Source organism: Pipistrellus hanaki (genome assembly GCF_964339955.1).
Source record: "Pipistrellus hanaki genome assembly, chromosome: 9".
NCBI lineage: Eukaryota > Metazoa > Chordata > Mammalia > Chiroptera > Vespertilionidae > Pipistrellus > Pipistrellus hanaki.
In genome coordinates, this window is record NC_140511.1 from 78495027 (window position 1) to 78513842 (window position 18816).

The window sequence follows — 18816 nt, forward strand, 5'->3', positions numbered from 1 at the left end:
GCCCGGGGACCCAAACCCGGCCCTCTCCGTGTGGAATTTGAACCCTAGAGAAATAAAATAGACCCTGTGCGAGGTCTGTGAGTCAGTGCGTGGCTGTCTGCGTGAGGCGGACGCACGTGGCCCCGCCTTTCCCCGTGACCTTCACTCGGTCACCGCAGTGACCTTGAGCGCGTTCTCCGTTGGGGCCATACCAGCTCCGCCTTCCCCGGGACTCGCCATCCAGGACTTCTTGCATGTGGTCGATCTGCTTCTCCCACCCCGGATTCCGCAGGTTTGAGGGGGTCCCGGGCCTTTGGTCCAGGGGCCCCGACGGTGTTCCCTGGTTTGGGGGGGGAATGGAAAAAGGGAAAGCACTCGCCTTCCCGGGCACGCTGGCCCCGCCCCTCATGCATATGCAGATGCGGCCGCTCCGCTAGTCGGGCCTCATTTACATGCGCCGTGGTCTCTCGGGGCGCCGTCGCCCGCTCCTCTCGCGCACGGCGCGCCCCGCCTCCTCCGTCTCGTTTCGTGAAGGCGTTCTTGGCCCCGCCTCCGTCCCGAGCCACTTCGCGTCGCCCCCGGTCACGCCCCCCGCGGGGCCCGGACGCGAGTGCGCCGCTGTGGCTGGCGGCCACGGGGCGGGGCGTCCGCGAGAGCCGCCCGCTGGCTCCGCCGGCGCTGTCCGACTCGCCCGGCTCCGGCGCCGCCCCCCCGGTCTGATTAGCATAGGGCGCCGGCCCCGCCCCCTGCTTTGCATGGCGGCCCCGCCCCCGCTGTCAGCTGGAGGAGCGGAGTAGGAAGCGGCCGCGATGTCCTTTTGTGTCCTACAAGCCGCCGGCGGCGCCGCCGAGTGAGGGGACGCGGCGCGGCGGGGCGGCGCGGCCCGCGGAGGCGGCGGAGGAGGCGCCCGCGCCCCCGGCTCACCCGGCGCTCCGGCCCGCTCGGCCCCCATGCCCGCCCGGCCGCCCAGCCGGAGCCCCAGGTCCGGGCGGAGGGGACAGCGCTGGGGAGGTGGGCGGGAGGGGGCGGGGGCCATGTGCGAGGCGGGAGGCGATTTCATAGGGAGGCGGGCGGGGGGCGGGCTCCGGGCGGGGTCCGGCCCGGGTCTGGGCTGGGACCCGGTGGAGAGCCAGCCGAGGCCGGGGTCCGGGCGGGACCTGCCGTCCAGGCTCGGGTGCCGGCCTGGGGCAGGGCCGGCTGGGGCTCCGGCTCCAGCCCTCAGCCAGGGCGGGCTGGGGCCTCGGGTCCGGTCCCGGGCAGGGTTCAGTGCGGCCCGGAGCGTGCCGAAGTCCCAGGGGCGGGCCGGGCTGAAGATGGGGAGGGCTCCCGGTCGGGGAAGGGGCTCTGAAGACCACGTGGGGGCGCTCGTAGGGGCCGTGGGCCACCCTCCTCTCTGGGTCAAAGGTCATCGCACCGGCCGGGGAGAACTTCCTCCTCCCTGGCACTGCCCACTTACTTCCTGATAACCTGATCGAGGGCCCGGCGGGCGGAGGGGGAGGGGAGGGGAACGCGGCAACTTTAGGCAACTTCCCATAGGTGTGCAGGGGTGGGGGCGGGGCGCCCCAGGAGGAGGGCTCTGCGGCAGCGGCAGCGGAGTGGACGAGTGGACGTGCCGGCGGGTGGGGTGTGGGGGGATGTGCAAGGAGGCGGAGCCTGCCCGTTGGTGCGCCTTGGAGTGGGCTTGCTGGGACAGGAGGGGGCAGTGTGTCAGGTGTGAAAGGCCTGATGTGTTCCCACGAGGGGCTGTGCCTGTGAGTGCGGGGGCCAGGAGGGCGTGGGAGTGAGCGTGTCAGGGTGAGTGTGCGGTTATGATTTTGCTGATGAGCCATGCACTTGGGAGGAAGGAGTGAGCGTGAATGGGAACGGGGCTGGGGAAGGGCCATGCTGAATGGGCAGGTGAGGACAGCTGTCCGCCGGGTGAGTGGGAGTGGGTGAGGGTGTGAACACACGCCTGTGAGCACACCCACCCGCCCTGGGCTTGAGTACCCCCCCCCCCCACTCTGTGCTCTTGGGGATACACTGGGGAGAGGGAGAGGGAGGTCCCTGTCTGGAGAAATTTGAGAGGGTATCCCATTTCTAGTTGAGGATTCCAGATGGAGCTGAAGGTCGCCTGGGGCCAAGGTTACCCTGCTCCCTGGCCTGGGCAGGAGTAAGGGGGTTTCTGAGTCTCTTGCAGGTTCCTAATGGGACCAACTTGCTGTCAGTTACTGGCCCTGGAGGCTCTGGAGACTCTATTCCCATGGCAACAAGGGAGGGGGGCGCTCTCCACGGGCAGCCCTTCCTTGGACTCTGTACCTCCTCCTTCCCCCTCACTGATACTGGCAGCCTGGCCCCGGGCCTGGGGTTGGGCAACCAGGGTGGCAGGGTGTCTCCACCCCCCACCCAGCACCTCCCTGCGCCCTGACAGGCTTCTCCCCGCAGGTGACCAGCGCCATGTCCAGCCAGGTGGTGGGCATTGAGCCTCTCTACATCAAGGCAGAGCCAGCCAGCCCCGACAGCCCCAAGGGCTCCTCGGAGACCGAGCCCGAGCCCCCGGTGGCCCTGGCCCCTGGCCCAGCTCCCACGCGCCACCTGCCAGGCCACAAGGAAGAGGAGGATGGGGAGGGGGCTGGGCCCGGCGAGCAGGGCGGCGGGAAGCTGGTGCTCAGCTCCCTGCCGAAACGCCTGTGCCTGGTCTGTGGAGACGTGGCCTCGGGCTACCACTATGGTGTGGCATCCTGCGAGGCCTGCAAAGCTTTCTTCAAGAGGACCATCCAGGGTGAGCCCCTATCTCCACCTCTGTGCCCTTTGCCCGCAGGGCCTGGCACCACCCAATCGGTGCACCGCTGAGTGGCACTAGACCCCCCCCCCCAGACCACCACTCGGGGTTGGCAGCCCGGTCCTCGCAGCCCTCTTACCTCCGAGAAATGCTCTTCCCCTTGAAAGTGAAACAGCCAGCAGGCTGTGTTGGTAGATGGGATGTGGGATGTGGGATGCGGGCGAGCACTCGGGATGTCTTCCTGGGTGTGACAGGCCCAGCACCGTCTGAACAGCTCGAGACAGCCTCTGCCTGCTCCTCAGCTTTGTTCTTGCTCCTGGCAGCTCCTGGCTTCTCGCTAGCGTAAAACACTCCCACTGCCTCCCCCAAAATAGCGTCAGCACAGGTTTTTATAGTTGAGAGGGGCTACATCCTATGTCAGAACCTAACTTTAAAAAGACTGGTAGGCCCCCTGCTGATAGCACTCAGGGGGTTTCTCTCGCTCAGGAAAGCATATCAAAATAGGAGCAAGGCTTGGGATGTGCCTGTTCCTTATGCTTTCATGTAAAGCTCTGGTTGCTTTGGGGCTGGAACATGTATAATTTCTGAGAACATTTCCTGATACATTCATGACCTGGTACCCCCACAGCAACCTGCAAGCTGCCACCAATATTATAACTGAGGCCCAGTGAAGGTTTTAGATCATTTTAGATTGTCCAAGTCCTAAAGGTAGAAAATGGCAGAACTAGGACTTGAACTTGGGTCAATTCAGGTCCAGAGTCGAGCTCTTACATGCCAGACTGCTGCCTCTGCTTATTACTAATAACTGAACCTTGGACAGGTGCCTCACCAATGATTGTGACACACGAGCCACTTTGACTTTGCCGTTGCCAACACCCATGGGTGTAAAACCTCGGTGCCCCCTCTGTCTCTGGAGCCCAGGAGCCAACAGGTTCAGATCCAGGTGTCTCCTGACACCCTGGGACCCTTCCTTCGCTGCTGATTCAGTGGACAAATATTTATTGAGCACTAGCCATAAATAACCACCTATTGATATTTAGGTGTTAGGAACCATGCTACACGTGGGACCTCAATTACCCCCTCCTCACAACTCACCTTTATAAGAAGTGCTGTTTCTCCCACCCATTTTTACAAATGAGAAAACTGAGGGTTCGCCGGCTTGTGGGACTGGTTCAAGGTCACACAGTTGGTGTATGGAAGTGTCAGGATAGGCCCCAAGGCAGCCACCAGAGCCTCGACAGACCTGTGCTTTGCCGCCCTGGTCTAAGGCGGGACGGCGGGTCCTCAGACACTGCACCTTCTAGCAGAGGGAGAGGAAAGGACACATTGCGCACGGCTGTTACAGCACAGCTGTGTAAGGGCTGAGGAGCGAGCAGCAGGGCGAGGACCGAGGAACCTGGCAGGGTCCGGAGCTCCGAGGGCTTCCGGGCGGGGACGTCTTGAACTGAGAGCGAAGGCGTGGGTAGGACGGAGGAGAAACATGCGAAGGGCATGTTGGCTGGTGTGTCATTCAGTCCTGAAGCAGTTCTGCCAGGCTGGGTCATGTGCCAGCTAGGAGCGCCCACCAAGTGCCATGCCCCCCTGGAGCCCACGCTAAAGTCCGGAGACAGATGATGAAGATAGATATGGACACAGGTGGCATATCTGATGGTGCGGGGAGCTGATGAGAAACTCCCCACAGAGGGCCGTGTGGCATCCTCTTCCCCCCTCCCCTGGCAGGGTGGCCAGGGAAGGCCCCCTGAGGTGACCACCGGAGAGCCTGATGGAAAGGGAGCTGTGGCCCTGAGTTAGGGGCCTGGAGCCAGAGCAGAGCACAAGGAGGAAGCAGTCAGAGGGCTGAGAGCAGGGGTGCAGGCCTCAGGTCGCAGGGTTCACTGGGCTTTTACTCTGAGAAGGGGAGTCACTGGCGGGATGGAGCAGGGGAGGGGCAGGACCTAAAGTACAGTAGGTTTAATCAGGTGCCTCAGGCAAGGGCAGAGCAGGAGGCCATATTGGGAGGGAAAGCCCCCCAGGGTCAGCTGACGGGTTGGATTTGGGGCGGAGACAGAATGAGAGATGCCGCCTAGGTGTCTGAGTGAGCAGCTGACGGGTGGAGTTGCGGTTTCGGAGGGGTGCATCATGGGCACAGCTAGGTTTGTGGGGCCTTCTAGACAGACATGCGAGATGTCGAGGAGGAAGAGGGATGAGCAGTCCAGGCAGGTCTAGGCAGGAGATACAGATTTGAAAGCCCACGACTTAGGGACGATCAGCATGGGGATGAGTCAGAGGAAACTGGTCTGAGGGCAGCCCTGAGGCTCTCCAATGGAAGGAGCACAGGGGACTCAGAGCCCACCAAGGGGCCAGTGAGTGGCAGGGAAACCAGGAGGGTGTCCTAAAAGCAAAAGAAAAGTGCCTCGGAGATCCTAGGAGTCGGTGTTAGACACCCCTGGAGGCCATGGAAGGTGAAGATGAGAATTGCGCAGTAGAGGGAGAGGCCATTGTGACCCTGGAAGAGAGCAGACGAGGGCAGGAGACCAGAGACGTGGCTTGACAGGAGGCATATGCAGCCTGACTCCCCCGGTCCCAGCCCTTTTGCCCAGACAGGGGCCCCCAGCCCAGCAGCCATTCCCCTCACTGCCCCGGGCTTCCCCGCCCCACTCACAGCACTCCTGCTCTCCCCAGACCCGTGCCTGCCCGGGGAGTCAGGGCTGTCCTGTCTGCTGGGCCTCCGGGCCCTGGGAGGCCGCCACTGGAGCCCTGCCTCTTCCTGGCAGGGAGCATCGAGTACAGCTGTCCGGCCTCCAATGAGTGCGAGATCACCAAGCGCAGACGCAAGGCCTGCCAGGCCTGCCGCTTCACCAAGTGCCTGCGGGTGGGCATGCTCAAAGAGGGTGAGTGCTGGGCGGGAGCCTTGGCGAGGGTTGGGGAGCTGGGCGCCTGGGGCTGGAGGGGGCAAAGCCTGAGACGCTGTGGGGGAATGGGTTGGGCAGGAGGGCTCTGCAGAGCAAGCCGCCCCCAGCCTCTAGGACACAGCCCTGTCCTGCAATTCAAGGGGTACGTCTGGACCGCGTCCGGGGTGGGCGGCAGAAGTACAAGCGGCGACCAGAGGTGGACCCACTGCCCTTCCCAGGACCCTTCCCGGCCGGGCCCCTGGCAGTGGCTGGCGGCCCTCGGAAGACGGGTGAGTCTGGGGCTCCTTGGAGCTCTAGGGTTGCGATTGCGCTAGGACTCAAGAGGCCTGTCTGGTGTGGTTCTCTGAGGACAGGAGTTATTTTGGGTACTGGGACCCGTTTTCCCTTCATCTATTCACTTATCCGTTTTCCCCAAAAAGCATTCGTGAAAAGACCTTTGTCTGTCTGTCCCGAGTATACAGCTGGGAACAGGGAGAGGTTTGCTAACACTGGGAACCTGTTCGCACAGACTGCCTTCCCCGGGGGTTAGGCAGTGCCCCTCCTGGAGACAGGGGTCTGAGCAGTGCCCAGAGGATGGCCTCGGGGGGACCGACTCTGGGAGATGTTTGACTCCAAAGGGCCTGCAAGGTGATGAATTCCAGGGCCTCTCCCAACTGTCCCTGCAGCCCCAGTGAACGCACTGGTGTCCCACCTGCTGGTGGTCGAGCCCGAGAAGCTGTATGCCATGCCCGACCCCGCGGGCCCTGACGGACACCTCCCGGCCGTGGCTACCCTCTGCGACCTCTTTGACCGAGAGATCGTGGTCACCATCAGCTGGGCCAAGAGCATCCCAGGTAAAGGGCCAGGTGACGCGGGCCCCCCGGGTAGGCCAGCCAGGCCTGGCGCCGGGGCCTGCTCAGCCCCGTGTGCTCCCGTGGCCCTCCAGGCTTCTCGTCGCTGTCGCTGTCGGACCAGATGTCAGTGCTGCAGAGCGTGTGGATGGAGGTACTGGTGCTGGGTGTGGCCCAGCGCTCACTGCCGCTGCAGGACGAGCTGGCCTTCGCCGAGGACCTGGTCCTGGATGAAGAGGGGGCCCGAGCAGCTGGCCTGGGGGAACTCGGGGCTGCCTTGCTGCAGCTAGTGCGGCGGCTGCAGGCCCTGCGGCTGGAGCGGGAGGAGTACGTCCTGCTGAAGGCCCTGGCCCTTGCCAACTCAGGTGAGCCTGGGTAGGTGCTGACAAGTCTCCAGGAGGCCCTCCCTAGCTCTCACGGTGGCGCAGTCCCGTTTTGCAGACAAGGAAACAGGCACAGGGAAGAACAGCCACTTGCTGCGAGCCACAAAGGCAGGCGCAGGCCCAGGAACTGCACCTGGGACTTTGAACCCTAGAGCCGTGCTCACTGGAAAGGCGAACCACTCGGTGGGAGGGGAGGCGGGAGGACAAGAGGGCACCCTAGTTGAGAAAGGGTGGGCCCTGGCTCATGGGCACAAGCAGTGAGTGTTGCCTCAGTCAGACAACCGACAAGTCTGTGTCCGGCTCCTGTGTAGGCTCCATCCCTCAGCGCCCAGGCAGATGCGGGCTCTCTCCTCCCCGGAGATGGTCCCTGTCAAAGCTCTCTCCCCACTCCTTGCAGACTCTGTGCACATCGAAGATGCGGAGGCTGTGGAGCAGCTGCGAGAAGCTCTCCATGAGGCCCTGCTGGAGTATGAAGCAGGCCGGGCGGGCCCCGGAGGGGGTGCCGAGAGGCGGCGGGCAGGCAGGCTGCTGCTCACACTACCACTCCTTCGCCAGACAGCGGGCAAAGTGCTGGCCCACTTCTACGGGGTGAAGCTGGAGGGCAAGGTGCCCATGCACAAGTTGTTCTTGGAGATGCTTGAGGCCATGATGGACTGAGGCAAGGGGTGGGCATGGGTGGGGGTGCTGGCAGGACCCGCCCAGCATGGGGCCAGCCCCAAGGGGGCAGAGCTGGGGTCGGCAGTGCCAAGCCTGCTGGCAGGGCCAAGGCAATACCATCAGTCCCTGGGAGCAGGCCCTACGCCCTCTCCTCCCCCTCCTTCGGGGGTGTTAGAAGCTGGGAACGTGTGTGCCCAGTCTCTGGGCACAGTGCTGCCCCTTGCAAGCCATAAGGTGCCCCCAGAGTGCAGGGGGTGCTGTGGAAGCCATAGGGGGCTGCAGGGGATGTGTAGGGGAGGGGGGCAGAAGCCTGATCTCAGGGAGGGAAGGGAGTGGAGGCCAGTCTCCCAGTGGGTGATGCTTTTGCTGCTGCTTAATCCGACCCCCTCTCCAGAGCAGAGGGGAATTTGGAGAGCAAAAGCCCCTGCCCCCTTGGCTCTCTCATCATTTGCATTGGGCATTCTGCCCCTCCACCCCTTGAAGCAATAACTCCAAGCAGGCTCCAGCCCCTGGACCCCTGGGGTGGCCAGGGTCCCCATCAGCTCCCACCCAGGCTCCTCAGGGGTAGGGAGAGCACTGCCTCTATGCCCTGCAGAGCAATAACACTATATTTATTTTTGGGTTTGGCCAGGGAGGCGCAGGGACATGGGGCAAGCCAGGGCCCAGAGCCCGTGGCTGTACAGAGACTCTATTTTAATGTATATTTGTTGCAAAGAGAAACCGCTTTTGGTTTTGAACCTTTAATGAGAAAAACATATATATCGAGCTCAAGAACACTGTGTGGCGTGTCACTGGGTCAAGAGCTGGGAATACACGTGACAAAACTAACCAACAGGAAATACATAAAAACACACACATGGTCACAGTATGAAAAACGAGTGCCTGGCGCGATTACGTCTCGGTTTCCTCCTCGTTCAGCAGCATGTTGGGGATTCCGCGGGTGATGGGGAACACACGTCCAGACTCTGGGCACTGCAGAGTGCCCTCCACCACCTCCACCTGCGGGGAAGGGGGGAAGAGCTGAGCACTGGCGGCCTCCGGGTGGCTGTGTAGCCAGGAAGCAAGTGACAGCCCAGGCTCACCTCCAGCAGCACGTGGTGCATCTTCCTCAGAAACGTCTCATCTTGCTCATACCCCTGAATGGGCCCTTTGGGCACCTCAACCAGACGCAACTGTGGGCAAGAGACCTAAATTATCCCTGGGCATCCCCAACCCCGGCCAGGAGCAAAGGGGCTGGGTGCCCACGGGCGGGGGGAGGGTCCTCACATGATCGGCCGCCTCCAAAAGCGCCGCCCACTCCACTTTGGGTATCATACGAGCCACGAAGTCCGGGTTGAACTCCACCGGGATGACGCGGACCTCCGTAGCCTGCAGGGCGGAAAGGTTCGGTTGGGCAGGGATCGGAGCCTGGTTTCCCTCTCCTTCCCGGGAAACAGGCGCCCGAGCGGCCCCTGCGCTGTACCTGGAGACGCAGCGGGAATCCACGGGGTCCCACCCCTCGCACGTGTGAGCTCAGCAAATTGTGGGTGAGCAGCTTCATGTCGCCGCAACTCTCTTTTCCCCTCCGGCCGGAACCGGAAGGAGGCAGGCACTCCGCGGCGTCACTTCCGGGTCTCTGTGCATTAACTTCCGGGGCCGCCCCGCTCTCCATCCTATCGCCGGGCCCGGAGGAGCTGAAGCGGCCGAAGCTGCTGGAACTTCTGGTGCTCGCGGGAGCGCAGGTCCTGCCGAGGCTTCCTCGCGTCACGCGTGGCTACCGGGAGCATCCCGGCGGAGGCTGTCTCGGGGCAGGCCCGGGGGCTGTGCCCGAGCCAAACCTCCCCTCGCTGCAGGTCCTGTTGTACGTAGGGAAGTCGCAGTGCCGGGGCCTCGGTTGAGTGCGAAATGAGCGTGTTTTACTCCACGAAGGCGCCCGGAACCGTCGTCTCCTGCCCCTCGCTTCCGGTTAAGGAACCGTCACCCTGCCCCAATCCGTTAATTAGGCTACGTCGCCCCTCCTCGTACGCAAATAAGCCGCCCGGCCGCCGAAGCCCCGCCCATCCGCCCCGCCCCCACGCCCGCCCCGCGGCGCCGCCCCGCGGTGGCCTGAGGCCCCGCCTTCTGCAGGTTCCGCTGCGGCACGGCCACCAGGCCCCGCCCCCCGCGGACGCCCGGGGGCGGGCACGGGGGCGGCGCGGGGGCGGCGCGGGGCGGTGGTGGCCTGAATACCCCTCGTGGGGCCGACCGGAATGTGCACCCTGGGCCGCCTGTCGGGTTCGGTACTCGCCCGTGCGGTCGCCGTCCGTTGCGCGGCAGCGGCGGGAGGCGGAGGGCGCTCAGAAGGAGGCCTCGCGTGGACGCTCGGCGGAGCCCGCGGTTTCAGAAGCGCCGCTGTCGCTATGGCCCCGATCAAGGTGACCGCTGGCCCCGTCCGGCCAGGCCTGACCCCTCTCCCTCTCCCGCCATCTCTCCAGGCCCTCCGTGCCGCTGAGGCCGCGGCCCCGGCCCCCCACCCTCCGGCCCCTCTTTTCCTGCCGGGACCGCGCTCCGCCGCCCTAGAGGCTCCCGCGCGTCTGTCCCCGGTCCTCTCAACAAACCCACCTTTCTCGCCAGCTTTAAGGGTTTCGTGCTCCATCTCCCGAGGCTGCCCCCGAGGCTTTCGAGGCTTCTCTTCCGCATTCACTGCGACACCTGTGATGGGGGCGCATCCCTTTCCAGGCGGTGGAATACCATGGCCGCCCCCACCTCTGGACCGTCCTCTGCGCCAGGGTCCCCTTTCAGCCCCCCCCCCCACACCCTGCTGTACCCTTTGCACGCTTTTATCAGGCTGTTATCAGGCCTCCCCCCTCCCCCATCTTCGGAAACATTGTCTCTTAGAGCCCTGCCATGCCTCCCCCATCCCGCCACCCACAGCTAATGCCCACGCTTTAGCCCAGCGAGCCTCTCATGCTGAACCAGCGCCGCAGAACTACCCCCTTCCCCCCCAAAAACCTCTGAGACCTCCTCCTCCCTCTGCTTCGTCCTATCCCAACCGCCCTCCCTCCCTCTGTCTCCCTCCCGCCATGACACCCTCGCACACTCCCAGGTAGACTGATCTTTCCCTTCCAGAGGTTTCTATTTTAACTCTGTACCTCCTGGATGTAGGGACCTACCCCCACAATCGCTCCCCCCCAAAAAAAACAACAACAACACACCACATAACTAAACCTTCCCCGCCTTCTGCTGTTCTCATGTTCTCATCTTGGGATGGACATAGACCAACCGGGATCCTCTCCCTCCATTTTTCAGCCCCTCCCCCCATACAGCCCCCTGCCCCTCCCCCTCCTGCCAGTTGTCCCACTTCTTTCCTGTAACCAGACAGCTTGTTGCGAGGTGTTGCAAGGAGTTGCCACACGTGGGAGGCGTTGTCTCCCTTTTCCTGTTGTTACCAACAGGCCCTCAAAGAGGAATGGGGCCAGCCTGAGCCTGGAGGGTGTGGGGTAACAGAGGGGGAGCGGGAGGGAGGCTGGGAGGGGCCTCTGGACGCTCGGGCAGATCAGACATCCTGTCCTGAGTCAGCCCTGGCCTCGCCTGTCCTGGCTCCCAGGCCTCCGTCCTCCCCTTGACCGCCCCCGGCTTGCCCCCCACTCCCTGACCCTGAACTTGTCCTCCCTCAGGTGGGGGACGCCCTCCCGTCCGTGGTGGTGTTTGAAGGGGAGCCTGGGAACAAGGTGGACTTGGCCGAGCTGTTCAAGGGCAAGAAGGGGGTGCTGTTTGGAGTCCCTGGAGCCTTCACCCCGGGCTGCTCCAAGGTGAGGCCCTGCCCTCCTGGGGCTCAGCAGGGGGCAGCCTGTGCGCACGTCTGCACTGTTCATGGCCCTCCGTGTTGTCCCGCGGCAGCTTGCAGCGGTGTGTGCAGGTGACATGAGGCTAACATGCCAGAGTGTCAGAGAACAAACAGGCTGTGGAAAGGCAGTGGCCTCAGGAGCGGAAGAAAGGGTATTACAGTGAAACCCAACGCCTCTCGTTGATCCTGCTGGCTGGCGGGCACGGTGGAGGCGTTTGGTAAATAATTATGCCTACAGGAAATTCACGGCCTTGACCACAGAAATCTCAAGTGTGGATCCAAGCTCCCCGTGGCCAGGCTAAAAGGACCCATGGCTTAGGCAGCTCTCGTGGCTGATGAGAGGGTTGGAGCAGGACAGGGAGGAAGCCTGGAGATGAGGCTGGGCCGGGGAGAGGAGGCAGCTGTCCCGTTGCTGAGCCTGTGTTTCCCCCCCAGACTCACCTGCCGGGGTTTGTGGAGCAGGCGGCGGCTCTGAAGGCCAAGGGCGCCCAGGTGGTGGCCTGTCTGAGTGTTAACGACGTCTTTGTGACTGAGGAGTGGGGCCGAGCCCACAGCACACAAGGCAAGGTGAGGCGTGGGTCCTGCAGGGGCCAGGGGCCAGGCGGGAGGCTTTTCTGTGACCTTGACTTTCTCTTTAGATTCGGCTTCTGGCTGACCCCACGGGGGCCTTTGGGAAGGTGAGTGCAACGCCCCCCCCCCCCCCCCCCCCGTCTCCCTGCAGCTGGACTGGGGCCCCTCTGCCAGGCCTTGGAAGCAGGGATTTAGGGGGGTCATGACCCATGTGGGGAGCAGCCGGGAGTTTGGCTGTTCTTGGGGTTCCTGACCCTTGTTTCTGTCTCTCTTCTTAGGAGACAGATTTGTTACTGGATGACGCGCTGGTGCCTCTCTTTGGGAATCGACGGCTCAAGAGGTAAAAGTGGGAGGTTCCCCGTGGTTTCCCCTGCCACCCCCCCCTCTGTTCCCAGCCTCCAGGCCCAGCGCTTGTAACGGGCCCGCCCTCTCTGGCAGGTTCTCCATGGTGATAGAGAACGGGGTAGTGAAGGCCCTCAACGTGGAGCCGGACGGCACAGGCCTCACCTGCAGCCTGGCCCCCAACATCCTCTCGCAGCTCTGAGGCCCTGGCCCGCCGGCCCTCTCCTCCTACACCTGCCCAGCCAGGGCGAGGCCGGTCCAGCTTCAGCTGGCCACCACGCGGAGCCTTAGCCAGACTTCTGCAATAAACACCTGGTTCACGCCGGCTCCTGGACGTTGAGTTGCTGGTTTGCTGTGGCCCAGGCCTCATGCAGTCATAGCTGTGCGGCCGGGGCGGGGACTGAGGGGGGACTGCTAGAGGGGACCTTTGATTAATTTTGGGGGTGGTGAGGGAAGGCCTTTTGGGGGAGGAGTCAGGGAGCATCCGTCCGCAAGCAGAGAAAGGGCCAGTGTTCTGAAGGGCAAGGGAAGGAGCAGACAGCGGGCAGAGCTGGAAAGGCCCCAGGCAGCCAGAGCTGGCCTGTGCCCAGACTTCTGCATTCGATCTCTGGGTGCTGGCTGATCTCATTTAGACCATGAACTCTAGGCTAGGAACTGTGGCTCATGCCCAGCCCCACCATTTTTTCAGACTGTAGAACCCTTCCCAGGAGCACCCTCATCCTGGGAAGGCAGCTTGGGACCATCTGACTAGCAGAAGGCTTCATCAGTAGAGGCAGTGCTGGTTCAGTCCAGGAGGGCTCCCTGGAAGAGGAGACTAGGTGAAGTGTGGAGGGGAGGAGACGGGGTAAGGCCTGACCAGTGGTGGGCGTACTGTGAGCGGCTGGGGATCAGGGAGGCCAGTGGGATTGGGGCTGGGCTGTTACCTTCTTCAGAGCCTGCTCTTGGCCTTTGCCTTTGTCCCGGGAAGCCATGTGCTTAGCAGTAAGCAGGATCATTAGGCCCCTGCAGTTGGGAGGTCACAGCCTAAGGTGGGGTGCGGGGTGCAGGGAGGGGGCCGTTCAGGTGGGCTACATTGACGGAGTGTAGATGAAATCGGGAGGTTTTATTCAAAGGTTTTAGGGTTTTCAAACTAGAAACACAACGAGGCAATACCCAGAGTGTTCCAGGAAATGGGAGTCGAGATTTCTTAGCGATAGAAGCACATTCTTGGGAAGAAGGGGCCTGCAGGCTGGCCTCTGGGTTGGTCTGAGATGGTGCTCTGGCCCTGGGCGATGGGGCAGGGGACAGGCACACCCCTGGCCCCGGGGGAGGGAGGCTCCGAGGGGCAAATCTTTGTGCTGGTGGAGTCTTATCTTCAGTTTGTAAGAAATGCCTCTTCTGTGAAGGCAATAAAGTGCCTGTGTGTCCAGCCTGACTCACCCAGCACTGCCCCCTGCGGTCCGGCCAGCACCAGCTGACCAGGCCGCACTCACGGGGGTCAGGGAGAAGGGTGAGGAGGGGCCCTGGAGGTGCTCCGGGGGAGGGTCAGCGGCTGGAGGTGTGCAGGTGGGGTGGCCCCAAGCTGCTGCCCCACACAACGGGCACAGCTGAGGGAGAGGAGAGGGCGTGGGAGCCGGCCGGGGAGGAGAGCCACAGGCCCACCGTCTGGGGCTGGTGTGGCAGCTCCAGGTGATCAGGGACCCACGCTGCTCCTCTGGCTGCGCTGTCACTTCTAACCTGGGTGCTCGAGCTCCAGCCGCCACAGGGTGGGCCAGCCCGCAGGAAGGAGATAAAAGACCCGTGTCCGCTGGCTGGTTTCCTGGAGGCCGCCACACATCCTTTCCACGGGCGTCTCGCTGGGCGGAGCGTGCTCGCGTGGCCACGCTAACTGTGAGGCCCGGGGGAGGTCCCCTTTGCTCAGGACGCCGTGGGTCTAACTGGAAACCACGGTCTGCGACTAAGGGGGAGAGGATGGTGAGCAGCCAGCCGTGGCCACGGCGAGGATTGGGCCCAAGCGGAGGGGCCTGGGGTTTGGCTCAGTGGATAGAGCGTTCGACTGTGGACTGGGAGGTCCGGGGTTTGATTCTGGCCAAGGGCACATGCTCAGGTTGTGGGCTTGATCCCCAGGAGGAATCAAGGGCATGCACCTTGGTTGCAGGCTCCTCCCTGGCTCAGGCCCTGGTCAGGCTCTCTCTCTCACACCGATGTTTCTCTCTGTCTCTCCCTTTCTCTTCCACTCACCCTAAAAATCCCTGGGTGTGCAGGAGGCAGCTGATCAACGATTCTCTCTCATCATTGATGTTTCTCTCCCTTCCTCTCTGAAATCAATTAAAAAATATATATTTCTTTTTTAAAGGAGGGGATGAGCCTTAGCTGGTTTGGCTCAGTGGATGGAGCGTTTTTATAACATTCGATTCCGGTCAAGGGCACATACTTCAGTTGCAGGCTCCCGGCCCTCCTCGGGCATGCAGGAGGCAACCAATCATTATGTCTCTCTCACTTCAGAGTTTCCCTGTCTCTCCCTTTTCCTTCCACTCTCTCTAAAAAGTCAATGGAAAAATATGCTTGAGTGAGGATTGCTTAAAAATAAATAAATAAAAGTTACATTAAAAAAAACAAATACCCCCCCCCCCAAAAAAACACCCACAAAGTACAGGGAGGCACCGCTGAGGGGAGGGTGGGAAGGGACTGAGCAGCTAATATTATTTCAAACGGCTCCCTGGGCGCTGGGCGGAGGCTGCCCAGAGGAGGGCCGGTGCCAGCGGCCAGCCGTGGTGAAGGCTCCGGGGAGGCAGGGCAGGGTCCCCCGGAAGTGTGGGGTGCCCTGGGGAGAGCAGGAAGGGAGAGCTGGCTGGGGGGCAGCAGTGGGGCTGGGATGTGTTCAGCAGCTCCGGCCGGTTCTGCAGGCCACACCCTGTCCCTGGGCACCTGGCCTGGCACTGGGCACTGGGCCCTGGGCCCGCCCTCCCTGGCTTCGGCTCCCACTGCCTCCTCCCGCCGCCCCGTCTGTCGCACACACTTGGGTGGTGGGGGAGGGAGCCCCTCAGGCTCTAGCCCAGAGGTCCGTGGCCCAGAGGCTGTTCCAGTGTTTGAGCTCTGGTTAAGGAGCACCTGTCTGGTTAAGGAGCTGCGTGCGCCCGCCCCCACCCCCGGCCCCAGGGTGCTGAGTGCCAGGCGGGCTCTGGAGAAAACACCGCTCTCTGACTCAGCCCTTGTTGGGCCAGGGCTCCGGCTGGACCAGGCCACCACCTCCCCTGGCCTCCGTGAGCCCTGTTCCTTCCTGCCCAGAGTCCTCTGCTCCGGCCTTAGGGTCAGTCCCTGCTCTTCCGGCCCCCACCCTCCCCCGCTGTGCAGAGGGGACACCGAGCCCCAGGCGGGAGACGGCAGGGACACGGCGGCAGTTCCCCACGTTGTCCATGTGTCTGCGTCTTCCTCTGCTTTTCACCTACTTCTTGGATCCCCATGCCATGAACTCCCCAAAACCCGCCAGAAAAAGCTATCTGAGAAGGGCACTTACTACAGCACTGAAGCAATGGCAAAATATGCAAATGTGTAAAATATTTGTCAACAAGACAGTTTAAGTCAGCGGTCACCAACCGGTGGCCCGTGAGGTCCGCAAGGCTGGGGCCCGCTGGTTTGAGGGACGATGTGTTAGAATTCCACACAGCCAGCCGCCAAGGCCAAGGCCGAGGGTCCTTGCAGCAGTGAGGCAGGTTGCAAAATGTGTTGCCCAACAAGGAGGTGCCCAGCTGTGGGTGTGGTCGCAACCACCTGCTACAGAGGGACGCGGGCAGTGACATCCCAGGGGGACACAGAAAACGTGAGGGAGGACCAAGATTGGGGGTGGGAGTGCTCAGGGGAGGACTTGATGTTTTTTCTATACCCTTATGCACTCCTGACATTTTTGATCAGGTATCTGAAAACTTCAAAGGAAAAAGTTGTTCAAAGGAAGGGGACCCCTGCCAGCCTCTGACGAACACCCCTCCTCAGCTAACGGAGCCTGGAAGTCCCCGGATCCGTGGGTCGGGGTGAGGGAGCCCCTCGGCAAGCTCCAGTCCACCCGCCTCCCTGGCCTGACTCAGCTGAACCGAGCCAGAGAGCCGGCCAGACGGGCGCAGCCAGGCGTGTCCGGAGTGAGGATGTGAGAGCAATTGCGACACGGCCCCTGCCCCGGGGGCCGAGGAAGCCTGCGGCTCGGAGATGAGGTCCCATGGGGCCGGTTGGCTAACCCCAGCGGACGCCCCGAGGGCTTCCTGGGCTGGAGTCCGAGGCGGAGGCATCCAAGCAGAAGAACCATTCACAGGGGGTCCGACGGGGACGGACCCTGATATCCGAACCGCCCGGGAGCGTTTCAGGAACGTCTGAGCCGGCACCCGCTCTGGGACTCCTCAGGACGACTCCGAGCGGATGGCCCTCTGCGGGTGCACCTCGGGGTCAGAGGCTCCTGCCGACCCCCGCGTGGCTCCCCTGCCTGGCCGGGCCAGCCCACCTGGGTCCCGAGCATCTTGGCGCCCTGGCCCCTCTGCCTTCCTCCGGTTGGTCCTCTGCTAAGAGCCGTGTGCCTTTGAGAAGTCACTGACCTCTCTGAGTCACTGTTTCCTCCTCTGTCCGCTGGCAAGAATCTAGGGTCCGTGTTTCACTCACTTGTCCTGGGCAAACACATTCCTAAGCTGTGTCAGAAAGGCAGCCGGCCAGCCGCGCTACCGCGTCACCTTGATTTAAATTAGAGATTTATTTATTTATTTATTTTTAAATTAGAGATTTAAATGTGAGAAATAAAGTGTTGGAGTCGATGAAGCAAACGATTTCTGGACCTAATGCTGGTCACACTGCCAGCTGCCGCAGAGCCATCGTGCTTCCCTCCCCGCTGCCCGGATTGCCCTCCTCCCTCCCCACTTTGCCTCGGTAACCTGCCCCTCCTGATCTCAGCTCCGCTGTTGTTGTTTTTTTATTAATGTTTTTATTGATTTTTAGAGAGAGAACGAGAGAGGGAGGAAGAGAGAGAGGAACACTGATTTGTTGTCTCCTCGACCAGGGGCCGAACTCACAACCGGCACATGTGCCCTGGCCTGTCAGTGCAGGGGATGATGCTCAACCAACTGAGCCACACTGGCCAGGGTTCCATTTATAAAATTTTTTATAAATACTTATTTTTATTTATTTCAGAGAGGAAGGGAGAGGGCGAGATAGAAACTTCAATGATAAGAGGGAATCATTGATTGGCTGCCTCCTGCACACTCCCTACTGGGGATTGAGCCCACAACCCGGGCCTCGTGCCCTTAATTGGAATCGAACCCGGGACCCTTTAGTCCACAGGCCAATGCTCCAGTCACTGAACCAAACCCACCAGGGCCACTTACTTTCTTAATTTAAATTTTCTTGTTTATTATTTCAATCTTTAAAAAAAAAACACAAAAAAACTTATGTTCTTTAGTATAATTAATCCATTTTATTTTTATTTATTCATTTATTTATTTTTTATTGATTATGGTCTCACATAATTGTCCTTATTTCCCCATTCCCATCCCAAACCCCTCCCTAGAGATGCCCCCCCCCATTTTATTTATTTATTTATTTATTTAATATATTTTATTGATATTTTACAGAGAGGAAGGGAGAGAGAGAGCTAGAATCATTGATGAGAGAGAAACATTGACCAGCTGCCTCTTGCACACCCGCTACTGGGGATGTGCCCGCAACCAAGGTACATGCCCTTGACCGGAATCGAACCCGGGACCTTTCAGTCCGCAGACCGACGCTCTACCACTGAGCCAAACCGGTTTAGGCTATTTCAATCTTTTTTCTCTTTCATTGTTGAGCCCCTCCGGTGCCTTTCCGGAAGTGTAATCCCTTCCCATCCGCGCACCTCTCATCGCTGCCGCGTTACAGAGTGATTTTGGGGTGGCTGTCTCCCCGGGGACCGTGTGGTGAATGAATGTGGCCGGTAAGAGCAGGGGGAACGGAGAGGTCCTGGCCTGATGGTCTAACCCAGCGGTCGGCAAACTCATTAGCCCACAGAGCCAAATATCAGCAGTACAACGATTGAAATCTCTTCGGAGAGCCACATTTTTTAAACTTAAACTTCCTCTAACGCCACTTCTTCAACATAGACTCGCCCAGGCCGTGGTATTTTGTGGAAAAGCCACACTCAAGGGGCCAAAGAGCCGCCTGTGGCTCGAGAGCCGCAGTTTGCTGACCACGGGGCCTAAGAGACAACGCTGTTGGTCTCTGCGTTGAACTCCTCCCTCAGAAGCCCCACCCGCTTCTTTTACAAACGGGACACTGAGGCCCGAGAGGCCACCTGCCGTGGTCCAGATGCCCGTCTCAGCCTGGTGCACACAGAATACGGGGTGGGGGCTCGCTGGGGGCGGTGGCATCCAGCCAGGCTTCACGGTTGGCGACAGTCTGGGTAAGCCGGAGAAACACCAAGGGGCAGAGAAGCCAGCAAATGAGCAGAGGCAGCGGTGGGCACCCAGACTCACCCACAAGGCTGGGGCCCCTGAGAGGCTCTGGAAGGTGCGAGGCCGAGGATGGGAGACAGAGGCCCAGAGAGGCGGAGACTCACCTGCCCGAGCCCAGGAGCCAGGAGAGCGGAGGGCCTTGCTCTGGGGCCTCGCGGGAG

General features: G+C 61.5%; 3 protein-coding genes across 6 annotated transcripts; 2 read left to right on the forward strand and 1 right to left on the reverse strand.

The window, feature by feature from the left end:
• The first annotated feature begins 89 nt into the window (after window positions 1-89).
• On the forward strand, window positions 90-8272 carry ESRRA (estrogen related receptor alpha). 3 transcript variants are annotated; one of them, XM_084895894.1, is made up of 7 exons: window positions 90-271; window positions 2401-2737; window positions 5491-5607; window positions 5769-5897; window positions 6294-6461; window positions 6554-6823; window positions 7239-8272. In XM_084895894.1, exons 2-7 carry the CDS (start codon window positions 2413-2415, stop codon window positions 7496-7498), a joined length of 1269 nt encoding a protein of 422 aa, XP_084752020.1. In that variant the 5' UTR covers window positions 90-271; window positions 2401-2412; the 3' UTR covers window positions 7499-8272. The 3 variants fall into 3 exon arrangements, with proteins under 3 accessions (XP_084752020.1, XP_084752019.1, XP_084752018.1); XM_084895893.1 differs by lacking the exon at window positions 90-271 and adding an exon at window positions 766-961; XM_084895892.1 differs by lacking the exon at window positions 90-271 and adding an exon at window positions 1618-1730.
• On the reverse strand, window positions 8223-10771 carry TRMT112 (tRNA methyltransferase activator subunit 11-2). Of its 2 annotated transcripts, XM_084895971.1 has the most exons (6): window positions 10672-10771; window positions 10079-10168; window positions 8961-9459; window positions 8765-8866; window positions 8581-8670; window positions 8223-8497 (listed from the first exon to the last, which is right to left on the reverse strand). In XM_084895971.1, exons 3-6 carry the CDS (start codon window positions 9147-9149, stop codon window positions 8390-8392), a joined length of 489 nt encoding a protein of 162 aa, XP_084752097.1. In that variant the 5' UTR covers window positions 9150-9459; window positions 10079-10168; window positions 10672-10771; the 3' UTR covers window positions 8223-8389. The 2 variants fall into 2 exon arrangements, with proteins under 2 accessions (XP_084752097.1, XP_084752096.1); XM_084895970.1 differs by lacking the exons at window positions 10079-10168; window positions 10672-10771 and having other exon boundaries at window positions 8961-9496.
• PRDX5 (peroxiredoxin 5) lies at window positions 9642-12539 on the forward strand. Its single transcript, XM_084895960.1, has 6 exons — window positions 9642-9891; window positions 11134-11268; window positions 11739-11870; window positions 11942-11980; window positions 12152-12213; window positions 12312-12539. The coding sequence occupies exons 1-6, from the start codon at window positions 9727-9729 to the stop codon at window positions 12415-12417; spliced, it is 639 nt and encodes a 212-aa protein (XP_084752086.1). The 5' UTR covers window positions 9642-9726; the 3' UTR covers window positions 12418-12539.
• The last annotated feature ends 6277 nt before the right edge of the window (window positions 12540-18816 follow it).

What these genes read in the sequence shown, in the direction of transcription:
- TRMT112 (XM_084895971.1), bottom strand. Translation starts at nt 9,149, where the DNA reads ATGGAGAGCGGGGCGGCCCCGGAAGTTAATGCACAGAGACCCGGAAGT. An exon ending in GATTCCCGCTGCGTCTCCAG is followed by an intron (nt 8,867 to 8,960) that starts GTACAGCGCAGG and finishes TCCGCCCTGCAG; the next exon opens with GCTACGGAGGTCCGCGTCAT. An exon ending in TTTTGGAGGCGGCCGATCAT is followed by an intron (nt 8,671 to 8,764) that starts GTGAGGACCCTC and finishes TCTTGCCCACAG; the next exon opens with TTGCGTCTGGTTGAGGTGCC.
- ESRRA (XM_084895894.1), top strand. Translation starts at nt 2,413, where the DNA reads ATGTCCAGCCAGGTGGTGGGCATTGAGCCTCTCTACATCAAGGCAGAG. An exon ending in TGGCGGCCCTCGGAAGACGG is followed by an intron (nt 5,898 to 6,293) that starts GTGAGTCTGGGG and finishes CTGTCCCTGCAG; the next exon opens with CCCCAGTGAACGCACTGGTG. An exon ending in CCTGGCCCTTGCCAACTCAG is followed by an intron (nt 6,824 to 7,238) that starts GTGAGCCTGGGT and finishes CACTCCTTGCAG; the next exon opens with ACTCTGTGCACATCGAAGAT.
- PRDX5 (XM_084895960.1), top strand. Translation starts at nt 9,727, where the DNA reads ATGTGCACCCTGGGCCGCCTGTCGGGTTCGGTACTCGCCCGTGCGGTC. An exon ending in TCACCCCGGGCTGCTCCAAG is followed by an intron (nt 11,269 to 11,738) that starts GTGAGGCCCTGC and finishes TTTCCCCCCCAG; the next exon opens with ACTCACCTGCCGGGGTTTGT. An exon ending in CCCACAGCACACAAGGCAAG is followed by an intron (nt 11,871 to 11,941) that starts GTGAGGCGTGGG and finishes CTTTCTCTTTAG; the next exon opens with ATTCGGCTTCTGGCTGACCC.